This window comes from Lycorma delicatula, chromosome 5 (assembly GCF_047948215.1).
Source record: "Lycorma delicatula isolate Av1 chromosome 5, ASM4794821v1, whole genome shotgun sequence".
Taxonomy (NCBI): Eukaryota; Metazoa; Arthropoda; class Insecta; order Hemiptera; family Fulgoridae; genus Lycorma; species Lycorma delicatula.
The window spans coordinates 129,062,864-129,082,154 of record NC_134459.1 but is presented as its reverse complement, the minus strand read 5'-3'; the positions used below and the strand labels follow the sequence as shown (position 1 = coordinate 129,082,154).

The window sequence follows — 19,291 nt, the reverse complement described above, 5'->3', positions numbered from 1 at the left end:
ATAAAAGAAATATTTTTTTAATTTTTATTGCTAAAATTTTCTGTTTTGAAGTTTGTCTTTAATCTTACTTTTGCTGTAAGTAGTTATTGAAAATGTTTGCAAAGTTTGAAAAGTGTAGACAGCCAAGAACTAGTTTTAATAATTGATGTATCGTACAGCTCATCGGATGTTAAAATTTAAGTATTGTCCAGACTTGTTTATTTGCATTATTTTGAGTTGATGAAAAATTGACAAAAATTGGAATTATTTCCCTTTGTTAAATAATAAAGTATACAAATTTTTTCTTTCTTTAGTCTTCAGTCATTTGACTGGTTTGATGCAGCTCTCCAAGATTCCCTGTCTAGTTCCAGTCATTTCATTTCATCCTTTCAGTCATTTTGTCTCTTACATCCTCTATCCTTAAAAATTTGTTGCATGTTCCAAATGTTGTCTACCTACACAATTTTTCCCACTTACACATATGTGGCCTGCAAGTCTATTCTTCTAACTACATTTTTCAAATACTTCTTCATCAATTTGCCGCAGCACCTCTTTATTTCTAACTTTATCCACCCATCTGATTTTTAACATTCTCCCATAGCACCACATTTCAAAAGCTTTTTAATCTTTTCTTCTCAAACCCTGATCGTCCAAGTTTCACTTCCATATAAAGCTACACTCCAAAAATATACCATCAAAAATTTTTTCTTGATGTGTAAATTCATTTTTGATATAGGCAAATTGTATGTCTGACTGAAAGCTCATTTCACCTGTGCTATTTGGCATTTTATATTGCTCCTGCTTCATTCATCTTTAGTAACTCTACTTCCCAAATAACAGAATTCTTCTACATCCATTATCTTTTCTCTTCCTTTTTTTATATTCAGTGGTCCATTTATATTACATTTCAAATTACGTTTGTTTTGTTCTTGTTCCATGATTTTTGATGCATGAGTAGCTGAGCTAATTATGTATTTTTCACATATATCTCTGCTCCTGCTTTCTTTGGTCTCATGACTAACACTTTTTGAAATCTGATGGAACTTCCTCTTTTTCGTAAATATTACACCAGTTTGTACAATCTATCTATTGCTTCCTCAGCTGCACTGGGCAGTAATTCTACAGGTATTCCGTCTATCCCAGGAGCCTTTCTCCCATTCAAAGCTTTTAATTCTCTTAAATTCAGATCTCAATATTGTATTTCCCTTTTCATGCTCTTCAACTTTCTCTTTTTCCTCCGTAACACTAGTTCCTAATTTATTTCTTCCATATAACTCTTCAATATATTCTACCCACCTATCAATTTTTCTTTTGTATTATAAATTGGTGTACTATCTTTGTTTAACTCATTATTAGATTTTAATTTATGCATCACAAAATTCTCCTTAACTTAACTATATGTTTCATCAATTTTACCAATGATTTCTCTTTCCACTTCGGATACTTTATTTAATCCATTCTTCTTTCACTAATTTGCACTTCTTGTTTATAGTATTTCTTAATTTTGATAGTTCCTTTTACCTTCTTTATCTCTAGCATTCTTATAGTTTCCACGTTCTTCCATCAGCTGCAATATATCATCTGAAATCCAAGGTTTTCTACCAGTTCTCTTTGTTCCGCCCAAGTTCACTTCTACTGATTTAAGAATTTCTTTTTTAACATTTTCCCATTCTTCTTCAATATTTTCTACCTTATCATTTTAACTTAGATCTCTTATGATGTCCTCAAAAATCTTCTTTACCTCCTCTTTCTCAAGGTTCTCTATATTCCACCGATTCATCTGATACTTTTCATCAGGTTTTTAAACCCCAATCTACATTTTATTATCCATGAATTATGGTTGCTACCAATTTCTGCTTCAGGATAAGCTTTGCAGTCAATAAGTTCTAAATATTTGTTAAAATATTTTGTTTGATTTCTAAATATTTGTTTAACCATGATATAATGTATCTGATACCTTGCAGTATCACCTGGCATTTTCTATGTGTATGTTCTTGTATTATAATTTTTAAACTTTGTGTTGGCAGTTTTGCTGGCAGTTGGTCTCCTCTTTCATTCCTTTTGCCCAGTCTATATTATTCACCCACACATTTCCTTCCTTGCCTTTTCCAATGTTTGTATTCCAGTCTCCTACTATCTTTAAATTTTCATCCTCATTTATGTGTTTAATTGCTTCATCAGTTTCTTCATATGCACACTCTACCTCATCATTATCATGGGCACTTGTAGACACATAGACGTTAACAATCGTTGTCTGCTTAGGTTTTGATTTTATCCTTTTTATAATGATTCTATCACTATGCATTTTGAAATATTCTACTCTTTTCCCTATCTTCTTGCTCATTACGAAATCTACTCCTTTCTGCCCTTTAGTGAAATTGAGTTAATTATTCTAAAATCAGTTTCTCAAACATGGTACTTTTGATATGTTATTACCAGCACTTCGATATGTTCTCTAGATCTTTCGGCTTAGTTGGAAGCCATCTTCAGGAGTTAAAGTTAATGTATTAAAGTCAAAAGTTAAAAAAATCATAGTTTAAAAAAACAGTCATGAATTCAGTCCTACTAGTATACTCATACCAAAAATTGTTTTCTTCTTCCCACCAAATCTTGCTAGTTCCTATTACATCTCATTTAACCTTATCCATTTCACTCTTTAAATTTTCTAACCTACCAACCTGTTTTAGACTTCTAACATTCCATGCTCTGACTCATAGAAAGCTATTTTTTAATTTTCTGGTAACTACTTCCTGTAACTAGTAGTTCCCATTTTTAATTTTTTGGTAACTGCTTCTGGTAGTTACCAAACTAGTTACCTGTAACTAGTAGTCCCCATTCGGAGATCTGAATGGGGGGGTCACTAGTTCACTTCTGGAATATTGTAGTTTTCCATTGCTTTCAGCTGCACAGTACTCAGAAGATTGAGTGATTTTGATATAGCCTTTAAGACCTCCCTACACTCTTAACAACTGCTGAAAGAGTTGCTGCCCTCTTTCAGGAAATATTCCTAAGCCTAGCTATCAACAGATACGATATGATTGCACGTTCGGTCCATCTACCTTGTGTCACTGAGCACTCAAGCCCCCCCTCACCATCACCAAAGTTTCATGATTCATAGAGGGAGTACAAATAATTTTTATAAAGCTATTATTTGTTCACAGTTAATCAGAGCAGAAAAGTCTGAATACAAGGAATTCATTTTTCTGCTAGGTATTGGATTTAGAGAAATCTTTTTCATGTTTGAAAATTCAAGGAATTATGTTATATTATATGTACCTAATTTAACAGGATGCATGTAATAAATACCTGTTAAAAATTGTTTAAAATGTATAAGGGAAGGTTGTTACTAATGCACATTCTTAAGAATGAAAAAGTATTTAAATAAAGTAGGATGATAATAAATTATCTGATTAAAAAAAATATTTACTTATTTTGTGATAGAATCATTAATTAAATTACAGATTCTAACAAAATTCATTTAAAATTCAGGCAGTCTGTTCTTTATACACAGTTACAGTGAAATGGTCTTTTTGATTCTTGGAAGTTGCTAGATACTAATTTTGATTGGATGTGAATGTAGACGTAAGTATTACTTTCACGTACATCTAGTGTTCATCAATGGCACATAGTCCAGCATTATTGTTATATTATTGGCACTTTTTTAATTCTGAACTTGACAAATTTGCTTTCATTGTCATTTCAAGGTCTCATTGAATTACGTAGAAATCATAGTATGCTCTACCTCTAGATAATATAATTGATCAGGTATGTGTGTTTTAAGTCCCAATACAAAGAAAAAGAATCTCCAGGTTTAAAGGCTGCATTTTGAATTTTTTGCTTGGAGTATGATATAAGATAACCCCCCAATATTCCGTGTCTCTACCTTTTTTCTCTAGATAGTTAATGGTGCACTAAATTCATTACATTCAAATATTGAAGAATATTTAAAAGAAATTAAGTCTTTGTCATACTGATTTAAAAAAATATTTATATATTTGTAATATACATTTTATTCTTTTGCTATTGTTTTCCTCAGTGAACTTTACCACACCTACTGAGCATAAATTTTGTAAGTAATTACATCATTAGTTAAAATCAGCTCAATCTGTCTGTATTCTGTCCTTAATTGTTCTTTTTGAGCAATACTTTGTTTAATCAGTTTATCATTTTAAATTTGGTACTATAGACCTGTTACAGAAATTTATCTTGTATAGTGAGATTGATCTAGCGTTGTTGCTCAAATGGGTTAACATGAATTTTTATTACCCAACAGATAAATATGTTTCATCTCAACAGTTCTCCATGCAGAAAATAACACATAAGTAATTACACATTTCATTCAGAATGATTACATGCAATCATTGCATGTAGTTTTAATTCCATTAACATTATGAAATTACTTGACTTTATTTCTTTGACAAGCATGGATTAATGCACCCATGCATTGTCAAGGGAAAGAATCTAATTCTTTATTTTTCATTTTTCAGTATAATTCCTTCTTTGTATATCCTGTAAATGATGAAGAAAATCGAGTACATTTCTTTGCTCATTGGTTGCCTTGAATTTGGATCATTTGTGATCAGTATCTTGCAAATCAAAAGAACTTTTCCTTTGCCAAGCATAATTTTGGTGATCGTGGAGATTATGTTAATTCTATTCTGATGACTGGTGTTTTGTTTTGATTGTACATACACCATGTCTCATCTCCTGTTATGATCTTGTTCAGAAAATGTTGATCTTGATCATCTATAGTAAGTAGGTCTCCTGTCAGTGTCATAGTTAGTATTTTTAGAACAAAGTTTTAATAAATTTGATATGTATTGAAATCATTTTGGAGAATACTAGCAACTTCTAGTGGAAATCCCAACTTAGTACTTTAAGGACATTCTTTCTTTAAGGAAATGAATTGGTTTTCTTCAATTCTCAAGAATTGTTTTCTTTATTGTCAATTCTCCTTGTGCTTTTTAAAGCAGAATTAATGTCTTTGATAGTGAGTGATTTTTAAATAAAACACATATTTTTGCACTGTTAATTGCTGATATTTTTCACTGCTACATATATGATTGTACATGTTGACTGTTATGAAGGGACCTTTTTTCATTCATCCCTAGGTAAACAGGTAACCTAGGCAAACAGGTACACACCAAGCTATATTTTAATTCCCATTCAAATTTATTCCCATTATTAATTCCTTCTTTTTTTTTTAAATAACCACTGTTGAAGTTTCATTCACTTATGCCTAAGAGGTCCTCAGGAAAAGTAAGCAATAGTTATTTTGATTAGAGGATTGCTATCCTGAAAACTATCAGTTGTTACATTGGTGTCCAAATTGAGGTAGAATGTAAAAAGTGTAAATGTTAGCTGAGAGGTCTATAATGGCTTTTAGAATATATTTTGTGCAGCTTCCTGAAAATTGATTGAGTTCCTTGTGATGACTAGAATTACAAATTAAACTAACTAATAGTCCTTGTAAGTTAAAGCTAATGGATGAATGTTAGAATATGATATTGAAGCAAAGAAAGAAAAATATTCACATGATTAAAGTAAAACATGTATAGTAGCTAGTAAATCAACTATACGATCAGCATTAACAGGGAACTGATACAGTTATAGTAAAATAAAAGCTAGTAATGTACATGAAGTTCAAGGTGTCTGGAACTGAAGTGGAAATTAGATTTAAATCCTGATTCATAACATGAAATCGGAAACAAGAATGAATGAACATGGGTAAGTATGGATTTCTTCATATTTGTGGGTATTTCTAACATATTCAAAAGAAAATAAAAATTCAATATAGATATCAACAATGAAATTCTGTGAAAAAGTATAGGATTCCCATTTATAAACCATCTGAAGGAGATGAAATTGGAAAAGTAATTTCTATTTCAAGTGTATATTATTAAATTTTGGCTGTACTATATCTCAGGTGGTTGATTACACATTTCTGTGTTTACTTAATGATTCATTTTATAGTAACAGCAAGTTCATTTTCAGGAACAGAATGTTTTCTTTCGCTTGAAAGGGCAAATAATATAAAAGATGTAGGCTAATAATTCAATGTTTGCCAGTATGGAGAGCAGCAAATGTTGCTACCCTTGGAGTTTGGCTAGTTAAGTCAATATATAAGAAAAGAAAAAAGTAAATATTGATATCTTAGATGAAAAATATTGTACTTCTTAAAAGTAATTTTTGAAGTGAGATTTTTTGGCTGTTTCATGTGATCCATTTTGGAATAAAATGTGAGTGTAGTTTTTATGTTTAAATTTTAGAATAGTTTTTAAAGTAACATAATGAAATAGAAAATAAAAATCAGTGACAGCAGTAGAAGTCTTTTTTAAAAGATGATTTTTCTTAAAAAATGATATCTTATCAGCTGCAGGATATGCAATTTAAAAGAGGTCTCATCACTCACTAGTTTATACTAGATGCATATTTTTGTTAAAATGTACACAAATCTCACATTATTATGTAAAATAATGTAAAAGTTGTTTGTACGACTGGAGCTGGATTGGGAGGACATAATTTTGAATATTGCCATTCTTTGTCAAGCACTGGCTTTTGAACGAAGTAGTGCTATCGTGTGTTTGTTAAAATGTGGTTAACTGTTGAAAAATGTGTATTTGTGATGGAAACTGATTTAGAGACGAAATCTCATGTGTGTCGGCATGTGTTCTTTTAAAAGAAAGCACCTGTAAAAAATGATTCTAAAGTTAGTTGAAAAATTTTGTGAAACAGATTCGGTGTTAGCTCAGAAACTTGCTTGACCCAGTCATGTTAATGGCACAGGTTATACAAGACATTAAAGCGGCAATTACAAGATCTTATAAATCTTTGTGGAGACTAAGATGGGAAAAAACATTTCACTAGGTTCAGCTTATATTGTAGTTAGGAGAACGCTGGAATATTATCTGTATATTTGAGCTAACTAATGCTGATTATGCTATAGTGTCAGTCCATTTGAAGTGTCCCCCAAAAAAAAAAGCTAGTTGCTTGACCAATTCCAAAAAAATTACTCGCTTGTTTCCTACATGTATCAAGAAAAAAAAATTTTTTTTTTTAAATTTTTAATTTAGCAGTTTACCTGTGGTGGCCATTTTTGTTACGGTGTGCAACACCCCCTTGGAGCACTTATTTAGTGAGTCAAAATGATGTATCGCTTTTAACAGGTGTTTAATGATTTTTGAGAGGTTATAACTTTTTTATTCATACAGTACACAAGAAACTTTTTTATTTGCCATAAACATTTACAAAAACACTGCAAGTTGTGCAAATTTGAGATTTTTATCACCAGCCCCATCAGAATTATTTGAAGTCAGAATTTGAATTTAAAAAAAAAATTAGTTTTCAAAAATTCATAAAAATCGATGGGTAAGTATATCACCATTAATATTATTTATGGCAAAACTACTAACATGTACCAACATATAAAAAAACAATTGAAACTGTGTATGCCATCCCTGCCTCTGGAAAAATTATCAGAAATGAAATTTCATCGTTTTTTATGTTCAACTTTATTGGTAATTTTCTCATAGAAAGAAGAGAGACAGGTAAATAAACTACTGGACCAATCTTTTACCTTGAGAAAATCTGAATATATTGCTTTTTGTTTCATCCTATCAGGACCAATAGTTTTTTAGTTTTGATTTTTTTTTTGTAAACCCATGCAATCACAAAAATAGGTGTGCACACTGTAACAAAAATGGCCACCACAGGTTAACTCTAAATAAAAAATGTAAAAAAATTGTTTAAGGTCCTGATACTTGTAGGAAACAAGTTGGTTCTTTGAATTTGTCAAGCAACTACCTTTGGATCATTTCAAATGGATTGACCCTATAAGACTTAAGCAGAAGGTTCTTGAACCTACTGTTAATGATTGAAGAACTTCATTAGAAGCAACAATGGCATTTTAGATAAAGTTTTTTTGACAGATGAAGCATGGTTTCACCTTGGTGGATATGCTAATAGTCAGAACTACTAGACCTGAGGACCTCAGGTCATGTAGTTTTTGAATACCTCAGGTTGAGGTAAAATATAGGCATATGGTGTGTAGTTCCGAGGCAACAAATAATTAGGACCCTTGTTTTTTTTTTAATAACTGGATAATGTCATCTACAAAGAGATTATCCAACAGTTCATAGTCTCAGCAATAGGATGAGTGTGACTGTTAGTTGCAACAGGACAGCGCCACTTGCCATACAGCTTGTTCTACTATGGAGATGCTACAGGGATTTTTCAGTGGAAGAATCATTTCTAAAGGATTGTAGCCACCAAGACCCACTCCCTGATCTGACTAGTTCATACTTCTTTCTGTGGAATTAACTAAAAGAAATTAGTTATAGGAGCAATCCACACACCCTGCAGGAATTGAATACAAACATTATCAGTGCCTTCCAGCAAATAAGACAGGGTACAGCTTACAAGAGTAGCCAAGAACACGTTCAAACGTGTTGACAACTACATAAAAGTGGATGAACATCATTTTCAAAACCTTCAGTAAATTATTATGTAGTGTTTTTTTCTCCTTGTTTAGCCTCTGGGAATCACAGTCGGGTATTGCTAAAGAGGATGAATGAGGATGATACGTATGAGTGTATGTGAAGTATAGACTTGTACAGTCTCAGGTCAACCATTTCTGAGATGTGTGGTTAATTGAAATCCAACCACCAAAGAACACCAGTATCCACAATCTAGTATGAACTCTGTATAAAAGTAACTGCCCCTTTACTAGGAATTGAATCAGCTGATTTGCTAAGAAACGTTCAGCACTGGATCAACCTTGGTTGGTTATTATATAGTGTTTGCCAATCAACTATATTAGTTATACTCCCACCAAATTACACTTAGAGAGAAAAAAAATTGTTACTTGGACTTTTGTAAGTGGAAATGGTAAAGGGACTTATAATAAAGATAAAAAAAATAAATGCACGAGTGGTGGATGTTGATGTGTGGGGGGGGTTGAAAAAATTTTCCAACACAAGTTGTAGATCATGCAAAAATGTACAAATTTTGTAAAGGTCACTTACATAACCTCAAAATTTCCAAGAAAATTGTTTTTTTGTTTTTTATTTTTCATTTCCGCAAAAATAATTTCATTTTGACAACTGTGGTGAAAGTATACCTTTCTGTGTCTTAAATAACCACAAAATTTTTGACGTCAACTTTTGCCGGAAATTATACAATAATACCATTTTTCAACCGCCCCAAATCAACTCCACCACCCTCGTGCGCGCATTTTTTTTACATTTATTGTAAACCGCTTTATCATTTTCATTTATAAAAGTCCAGGTAACAATTTTTTTCCCCTCTAAATGAGTTATTTCGATTGGTCTCTTATAGACTAAATGCCAATAAACTGTATATATTACTTGTAGACTAAACTAAGTGATGGGGCCTCTTTTAAGTTGAACAATGAAGAGGCTACTATTATAAATTCTTAATGGAATGTAGAATAAAAGCAGCAATATTTGTTTCTCTAAAAAATAATAATTTATATAATATTAATAGTAATTTAATACAATATTTATTTTAATTTAAAATAAAAGTAGTTTTAAAAGATGAACTTGCACAAATATGGTTGAAAAATTTTTACATACCCTAACTGCAGTTCCCCATATGATCATAATTTTTCACCCATTTCAATTACATGTCAGGTTATATTAAAAAATATTTTTAAAAATTTATAGTTCATTTAAACACTCCTTAGATTTCAAAACAGAAAATATGTGTAAGTTTGATACTCCTATGGTTGTGTATTGGTTGTACTAATGTAGGTACATATAACCAATTTTTTTTCTAAGAAAACTGGAAGGAATATTTGAATTTAATATAAGGTTTTTTTTTTTAGGAGAAAGACTATTTCAAGTATTTGATGATGATAATGAATCAAAAATATTTACATCACCTGAAAGTTCTGTACAAAAAAATTCTAATGTACATTACATGAAAGATACAGTAAATTTATCTAGCACTGATGAGAACCAGATTCTCTTAGAAAAATTAAATTTTGCAAGAGATGTAGCTCTCAAAAAGTGGACAGTGTGTAAACAATCTTCTAATGATTTAGAGCTAAAAGGACAGTTAATACAAATGTAAGTATTCTGATTCTCCTGATTTCTTTCATTACTTCTCTCTTGAATTGAGATTACTAAAAATTCAAACTTTTGATTCATACTGAGTTAAATTTTACATAGTAATCATTCATTTTACTGTTAGCATTTGATAAATGATATTATTTGATATATAGTATTTAGTAAAAAAAAAATAATAATAATAATATGTTCAGAATTCTTTTTCAATTAAAAAATGCATTTTATTAAATTTTAATATGTATATGCGTTTTTTTATTTGTTAGTAAACAATGTTGTTTACAATTCGAACCAAAACCAAATAGTCTATGGTACATAAAACTAATGTCCTGGGTTTTTATATGACTTTTGGGATAAAACATTTTTAAAATTCCTTTGTGAAAAGAATAATACATTGAATAAATTGCTCTTTTGAAATAATTAGAATGGAAGTGCATGACAGTAAAATCATAATATGCATTATTGAAAAAGTGCCTTCCAGAAGGTAAGACATGCAAAAATTTTAATTTTGTCTACAGCTTTATAAAAATTATTCATTTGTTAAAGAAAAATTGATTTTTTTTTTTCAGAAATGATGGGAAGGTTGTAGTTGAAAATTTTATTGCTGGAAATATTCTAAGTAGACCAAAATCACACTGCATTAAAACAAGCAAAGGAACATTTTCTCTTGTGGGAAAATTGTATGATCCTAATGACGGTAAACAGTTTTGTTTGATCTATTAATAAATACAAAGACTATTTTGTTTACTTTTAAAAATGAGATACCATTAACATTTTTATCCTTTCAGTTAACCATAAAATTTTGAAAGAATTTTGGTGGAGAAGCCACCCCATTTTCCTGATTGTCATCTCTTATTTATGTTTTCATGATTGAATTTGATAAATAAATTTATACTTCCATTCAGAATTTGAACTATTTAGCCAATTCAAATAAGGGTACTTTCTTGGATCAGTATTCAGTTTAGATTAGTATTAAGATTAACACAATAATCATTGCTAATATTATTCACTGTATAATTAAAATAGTCATATATTTATTATTCATGTAATCCTAACGTTTATAAAGTTATATTATGTCTTTCACTTCTATTAAAACCTTTGATCTTTTCATGTGATCACTCTTTTGTTCTTGTGTTCAATTTTGAAATGTTTGTGAATCAGCTGCATGAACATTCATATATGCAGTTGGTTTACTTCAACTTTATAAAAGCTAACTGAATTTGGTATAGTTGCTAATAAGGAGTTTTAGCAGTTATAGAAACTATTCCAATTTAGTTTCTCATGGAAAAACAGCTATAATTAGTAATGAGTTTGCTTTATAATGTAGTTATTACTTTTTTCAATGAATTACACATGGTGTCACAGTGACATGTTATGACACATTTCTTTGTTTGCTACTTGGGATGAAATAAACCGTATTTGCACTTGTCATCTTTTGGCAAAGAAGTAAATTTTTACAATTATTTGAAAATGATGTCTTCATCAGACAAGTAAGTAGTAGACAATGGCTAGACAGGATTTTTTTTTTTGTAAAATTATTATCAAAAGATAAAGTAGTATTTGAGGTTACTGTGAGTGGTGTCAAAGAAACAAGCCTGAAAAATAATCGCAGATTTCTACTTAAATGCATTTGGTAAATTGGTAACAACCAAAGCAGTTAATAAAGTTAAATAATATCAAATCTGTCATTAAGAGAACCAACGTTAAAGGGTTGGGAAATAAAAAAATTAAATTGAAACCAGGAGAAACTACATTTCTGAAATTTAGTAAGTAGTAATAATGAACATAGTAGACAATGCTGTGCTAAGTGTTCAATCCAAAAATATTGAAAGAGAAAACAGCTTGAAAATAACAGATTATGAATCAATACCATCAAGGTGCGGAATTAAAGTAAGTCAAAAAAAGTGTTAAAACAGTAGTGTTAAAAAAATGAAGAAAGTAGAGAGAGATCTGTCCTTGCTACGACTTCAATGAATTGTGCTCTTGCAGCAAATTTAGTTAAATAAACTGAAAATTGAAAAATTAAAAAGAATGTTAGAATTGCTGAATTGAATAATTACTACTTAATGTTTCATAACTTGTATTAATAATATTTGTAATCCTACTGTTTTCCTAGCTATTAATTTAAAGGTAAAAAGAAGTTTTATAATTAAAAAAAAAAAATTATGTGTTGGCCAGTATGTTTGAGCATATGATTATTGGTGTGTATGTGCATGCACACACATGTACATTCGTGGTATAGATGTACCCTGGTATTATATTTTGCAAAACTTTTCTTTTTTGTTTGTTTAAGGGTTACTTATTTTATTAATCATTTTGTTGCAATACAAAAGAAAATTATCGATAAATATTAAAATTACTGTACCAACTTTCAAAAAGTACATTTTTCATTAATTCATACTACATTGAGCAATTCCATCATGTTCCATTTCTCTTCCTCTTTGATTGCTGTTGTTGATCTATTTCAAGGTCTTGATGACCAAGTTCATCATCATCAAATTGATCTTTGTTTATTATGTTAAGGTTGTCATTTTCGGTGCTTCATAATGTTGTGTAAAACAGCACAAGATATGATTAATTTTGGCACTCATGTGAAACTGTCACAAAATTACTCAGAATTGGAGAACGTTTTTCCACTGCCCAAAACCTCTTTATGATGCTCCACTTACAGTGAATCATGCTTTATCTGCAGGAGGTGTGTTTGATGCTATTAACCATGGAAAAATACCATATCCTGAATCTCCCAGAAAAGCTGTTCAATCTTGCTGAGAAAATAAATCTCTAACTGAGCTTAGTCTCCATATCCTCACGTCATGCTCTCAAGCCATTCAGCATTTATACTGGTTAAAAATTTTTCTCCAGCATCACAAGATACTTGTACAATAACACTGATAAACATAATTTTTTTTCCTAACATGCGGTACATGATTTTAATCTGTTTTTTGATGCTGAAAACTAATAGAATCTTTCTCACCCATTTTTGAAAAGTTTTTTAATTTTAAAAAGGATTTTTTCATTTTTCAACTTATAGTTAGCATTTTAAACTGCTATATTATATTTTGTTAGCTCATTTTTATTGTTTAACTTAGTTAACATAATCAGAAAGCTATAAATAAACAATACTAGATTTTCATTATATTTTCCCTTAATTTTTTTAAAGTGTAATTTATTTGAAATTAAGGGTGATATTTGAAATTCAAGAAATAGCATCATACTTAGTGATACATTAAATTTTTTTTTGTCTATCAGTGTAATTGATGTGTTGCTTTTCCTGTTAATGCAATCATCCTAAAATATTGATGGTTTCCTTATTTGAGTGTGCGTGTGCGCCGCGTAAGCTGCCTGCAGCGTATGAACGATTCATTCATTTATGAATGATTTATACAGGGTGTCCCATATAAAATGCAACCCAACCTTATATCGGTAGGTATTGAAGTGATAAAAAGGCATGTGTAAATAAATGTAAATGTAATTTTTATTATCACCATCCATTACCTTACATTTAGAGTAAATGTTGGAAGTGGTCGCCATCTTCTTGAATACAAGCTTCAATTCTTTTTACAGCGTTTCTTGCAACTTTTTTCAAAGTTTGTGGCTGGATTTTTAATACAGATTGTTCAATATTGACTTTCAAGTGTTCGTGGTTTGTTGCTGTAGGCTTTTTCTTTGAAGTAACCCCATAGAAAAAAATCCGCTGCAGTCAAATCTGGAGATCTTGGTGGCCACAAGCCTCAACCGATAACACGATTACCAAAGAATTCCTCAACGAAATCAGAAGTTGAACCTGCGTGCGTATTGCGATGTTGCACCATCATGTTGTAGCCAGCAGTGTCTGTCTTCCTCTTCCAAGAGTTCAATGAACTGAAATAAAATATCCTGATATCGTTCTGCATTAATGGTGTACTCGAAAAAAATAGGTCCGATTATTTTCTTCCATGATATCGCGCACCACACTCCCAACTTCTGCGGGTGTAATTGCTTTTCGTGATAAACATGGGGATTTTCAGCACTCCAAATTCTACTGTTTTGGCTGTTTAAGTAGTCATCCAAATGAAACCATGCTTCATCTGTGAAAAATAACGAATCCATAACATTAATTCCCTCACACAGAAATCGACGGAACCATTGACAATATTGTAGCAGTTTTTCTTTGTCGGGCTCAAGAAGTTGATGAACCATTTGAATGCGACAAGGTCGTAATTGTAATTGTTTGGTCGCCCAATGAACAGTTAATTTAGACAAATTAATTTCAGCAGACAAACGTCTGATCGATTCTGAGGCGAGTAATCGGTCTTTGATTTCAGTGACTGTATCTGTATTCAACACTGACGCAGATCTTTTGTGTTCCTTGGTATTAACAGAACCAGTCTCTCTAAATTTTGCAACTAACCTTAATACTAATGTTTTGTTAGGAGCTGGTTTATCTGGGTACTTATGGCTAAAAAAATCTTGCACTGCAACCACTGATTTCGTACTGAAGTACGACTCAACAATGAAAACAGGTTCATTTAGAGAAAACACCATCTTGTCTCTAGCAATACACTGAACGTTATGATTGCATTGTTGTTACTATCGGTAGTGTTCTACTGTGTCGCCGTGATGTTCAGATGTTGGAAGAGTCCATTTCAGTAACGAGTAGGGGAGTAAGCTTGACTTTTGAAATTTTATGGATTAGTGATTGATGGGTTGCGTTTTATATGGGACACTCTGTATTTCTTTATAGAACAATTTATCTAAAATTATATTTGTGTTTTGGGGATATAAAAGGAAAACATTGGGGTTAGAGCTGTGTTAAAAATGACATCTCAAATGGCTAAAAATGTTCAGGATTTTGAAGCTTTTCATTGTAAGAGTTTTTGTTGTTGTTAATACACTAAAACAGTGCTTCAGTTACAAATGGCAAAAATATTTATCAAAATCATTTGTAATGAAACTTAAACCATGTATAATTTTTACGGCAAGCCTTGGGCCCGCCTATTTTTAGTGAGTAATAATTAATTTTTATTTGACTAAAATCATTATAATTATTAAATTTATCAAAACTTGTAGAGAATTAGTGTAGTTCTTAATAATGTTGTTAGAATCATGTTATGTGTGTTTTTGTGTTTGTTGTACTCTAAAATGTGCTGCCTACTATTTTCCAGTTGAATTTGAATATAAGAAAATTAAATTTGGTTATAAATTCTTTTTTTTTGAAAATGCGTTGTCTTCACCCATGCAGAATATGCAGATATGATTTTTGTATTTAGCTTTTGCAGTGGAAGTGCTCCAGCTGAGTGGAAGAACACAATTGTTGGTATCCTGGATGAGTAGCTTCAAATCATTAAGTATTGTAAGATTTTCAATAATCTTTGTGAGAATGGTACACATCCTAGTGCTTGTGTTTCATTTGAAACTCATCCTCAACTGGTACATGATGATGAAAGGGAAAACATTCTTCAGGTGGTACAGCTTAGTCCTTATAACGACTATGCAAAGAATTTCTATTTGACTGAACATTCCACAAATGCTCCAAATTGTGGCAATTCCACAAATTCTATGGAGGACATTGGCTGTTCGCTCACAAACTGTGTCCTTATCATGTTTAGAAATTTCAGTATAATGGGCTTGTTAATGGGCTAATAATAATTATCACTTAATTCCATTCACATTATTTTCAGACGAAGCTACTTTTACCTGTAATAGCATAAACCACACACATTTAGTTTCTATGAACGTTTAGTGTGGCATGATTGACAACAAATTAATAAGCCTTTTCATACTAGAACAATGTGTAGCTGGGAGAAATTACCTGGAATTTTTAAATAATAATTTCTTACAGTGCTTGCGAATTTCTCATTGGCAAAACGAATTGAAATGTACTATAAGTTAACAGAGCATTATAACATTTCACAAATGAAATAAGACAGTGCTTATGTGAAAAACCCTTAGATTACTGTTTACAGGGATGGATGAAATGCAAGTTATATAAGCAAAAAGTAGACACACATGTGATGAACTGATGGCTTGCATCCATTTTTCATAGATTTTATTACATCTATTTTCGCAGAATTAAGTTCTCTACAAGTTTTCATAATAGAATTTACACATTTATTGATCTTTTAACAAAGGTACTGTACTTCAAACCTAAAAAGTTGTGTTTTGTTACCAAATTTTTTTTCATTGGATGTCATGAGAACTACAGGAGATACAATTCTGGGATCTTTTTTATTTGATTTTTCAGGTCAAAAAATAGCTTTGGGATTTGTATAATAACAAATATTATTGTACACAAAAAATACCTTACCTATGAGATTTCCACTATCAGCTATTTTGAGAAATTATTTACAGGATTTTGAGAGTTAATTAAGTACATGGTATCGCTCATTTACGTAAAGTTTTAATATGAACACAGTATGTTGATAATATTCTCATTATATATAATCCAGTAATAAACATTGAACATATAATAATATTGAACAAATTAGATTCTTATAATGAAAGTTTAAAATTCATATTTGAAATAGATAATAATAGAATGTTAAATTATGTAGATGTCAATATTTAAATAAACAAGACAACCAAAGTGAAACATTGGTATATAGAAAATCTACATTTAACTATATATAAAACAATTCATAAAAAGTCAAATCACCCCTTTATTCATTTGTCAATCTCTGCATTTTGTTTTGTAAGCATTATGTTTCAGGTACTCCCAAAAAAAAGTAATCCCAAGGAGGCAGGTCTGGGGACCTGGCAGGCCATTCTACAGCTCCTATATGACTTATCCAGTGATGTAGAAATTATACATTTAAAATTTGCCGTGCCCTTAGATAATAAATGATATGGTGCCCATCTTGCTTAAATCGTATCTTATTACTTAAATCTTGTCCAACATTTTCCCAGATATTTGGTAAAGTCCTATTGGCTAACAAGTTGCAGTAAGCATATCCTTTGTCATCTATAATAAAAGGCCTTACAATACAATGACCGATATTAACGTTCTGAGGGTGCTGTGTATGAGCTTCCAACATCCATCTGGGATTATTATCACTCCCATATTGACAGTTTTGCTTATTCCCATGTTCATTTAACATAAAAAATCACATCAGTAAATATTATTAAATTAGAAAAATTTGCATCTATGTCTAATTTTTGTATTATAATATCACAATACTCAACTCAGCGGTCAAAATCATCTTCAGAAAGTTCTTGGACCAGGTGTACTTATAAGGGTGAAATTTATTCGTTTTAAGAATTTTTTTAATTGAAAAATAATTGATGTCATGTTGGACGACAGCTTTCCGAATCGATGAATGAGGGCCTTCAACAAAGTCTACACTACATCTAATGACTGCATCAGATGTGACAGTTCTTGGTCTACCAGGCAAGGACGATTCTGTACAGTAACGATCACAATTCTGTCATGATCACAATCGATTTACTTACTGGTTCTCTGTTTGGAAATTTATTATTAAATAAATCACATATCTCTTGTAAAGTTATTGGCATTGTTATCTCTTATTAAGTTAAAGACATTGCTATTTGAAGATTTAATATTTCATAAAATCAAGTAAATGAATGAGGAAACTAGTAAAAAAACTTTCTCCAAAAAATAAATTTTAACTACTAGGCTTGCAACATTTAATTTTTACTAGCACTATCAAATTTTATCATTACAAGTATGCTGAAGTAAAAAGGGAAAATGAGGAATTAATAATTTGCATTGTTTCAATGTAATACAAACTGAATTGTTGTAGATTAACAGCTAATTTACTCAACTAAATTTTTAATACATTTTTTAACTAATTATTTCCACATGATTCGTTTTGTTTAGATAAGTAACAAATATCAGCTGATAACACTGGAAGTTAGTTTTTATTTAGAAAATAAAATCTGTTGATATAGCCATTTAATTTGTTGTGCTGCTAATTATTATTTGTTGTTTATTATTATCAATATTATTGCACTGTTTAAAGTTCATTATTGTGCGCATTATGAATATAAAGTGTAATGAAATTGTTCATGCAGCTCGTTTTTCCTAGTTTTGCTGTTTACACAATTTTTTCATCAATGCAACTTTGAATGCTTATAATTTGATAATGAAGGCATTAACAGAAAAACAGGTTTCACCATTGTTTTTCTTGTAAAATTTTAAATCGAAATCATGTGTCATGTTCACCTTTCTATTTAAAAAAATTAAGTTTGATTCAACAGAGCAGATCCAAGATTGCAGACAAAAATTAAAAACCCAACCATGATGCAGATTTTTTTTTAACAATGTAGAACTCCATTTCTTTCTCCCTCCAATTACCTCTCAGATATGCAGTATAAAGCTGTATCCATACTGAAGTATCACAAGGTAATATATATATATAAAAGACTTTTCATGAGCTTAAATAATTTTTAACAATAATGCATAAACCACAAAATCATTTTTAAAAGAGGATCTAAATAAGTTTGAAAAATAACTTAATGACAAAAACTACCAAAATTATAAGTCATTAAACACATCTTTATTCTGTATTTTGTTTTGAAGTAAAGATTTCAATATATTCTTAAATTATTTTTACTATGTTTTATTGGTTTTACAATTTTTATGTCATAAGTTTTCTTTATTCATACTAACTTATTTACCCTTTAAATTAATTCTCTTATGTTCTTGTCCTCTTATTCTGTTAAATGTGTATGATAACCAGTGATTTCTCAAAGTTAGCACTGCTTCAAGAAAAGTGAAGATGTTGGGAAACAGCAATAGTATTTAACACTGAACATTTTGTTTGTCTAGTTGCGTCTAAACTTAGATGTAAAGAATCATTTATCCCGACAATTGCAAATCTGTTTATCGGATGATAAAATTTAACTTAAGGAAAGTAATGCATTTGAAATATTAAAGCGCCATTTATTACAGGTTTTAATTAAGAATAAGATTATTGAGTTGCTTCATCAATTTTCCAGTGTTCTTTTTTCTTTTGTCTTTAGAAATTCCTGTTAAAGTAAAGAAATATTTTAATACTCAAATTCCTGCAAACTGGAAGGAAATTATTACGGATCATTGGAATAGTACTGAAAGTTTTAATGAAAGTGAAAATAAAGGTTTGTAAATGATGGTATAATGTTTATTTATTTTGTTGATGGTCAGGGTATAATGACACTGTCCAAGCTAGTTTGCCAAATAATTAAATTAATGTGTTTCTTTTTTCTTTATTTATTAAAGAAATGGAATTATTGGCCCATTGATTTAAAGT

General features: G+C 30.5%; 1 protein-coding gene across 5 annotated transcripts in view; it reads left to right on the top strand.

Moving 5' to 3' along the window:
* The window catches only part of LOC142325386 (uncharacterized), a 78,151-nt gene that overhangs the window by 9,568 nt on the left and 49,292 nt on the right, over positions 1-19,291 (top strand). For all 5 annotated transcript variants that reach the window (XM_075367104.1, XM_075367102.1, XM_075367100.1 and 2 more), the window contains exons 4-6: positions 9,824-10,067; positions 10,634-10,761; positions 19,026-19,139. In XM_075367104.1, the coding sequence (XP_075223219.1) occupies positions 9,824-10,067; positions 10,634-10,761; positions 19,026-19,139 (486 nt within the window). The remainder of the gene's footprint in view (positions 1-9,823; positions 10,068-10,633; positions 10,762-19,025; positions 19,140-19,291) is intronic.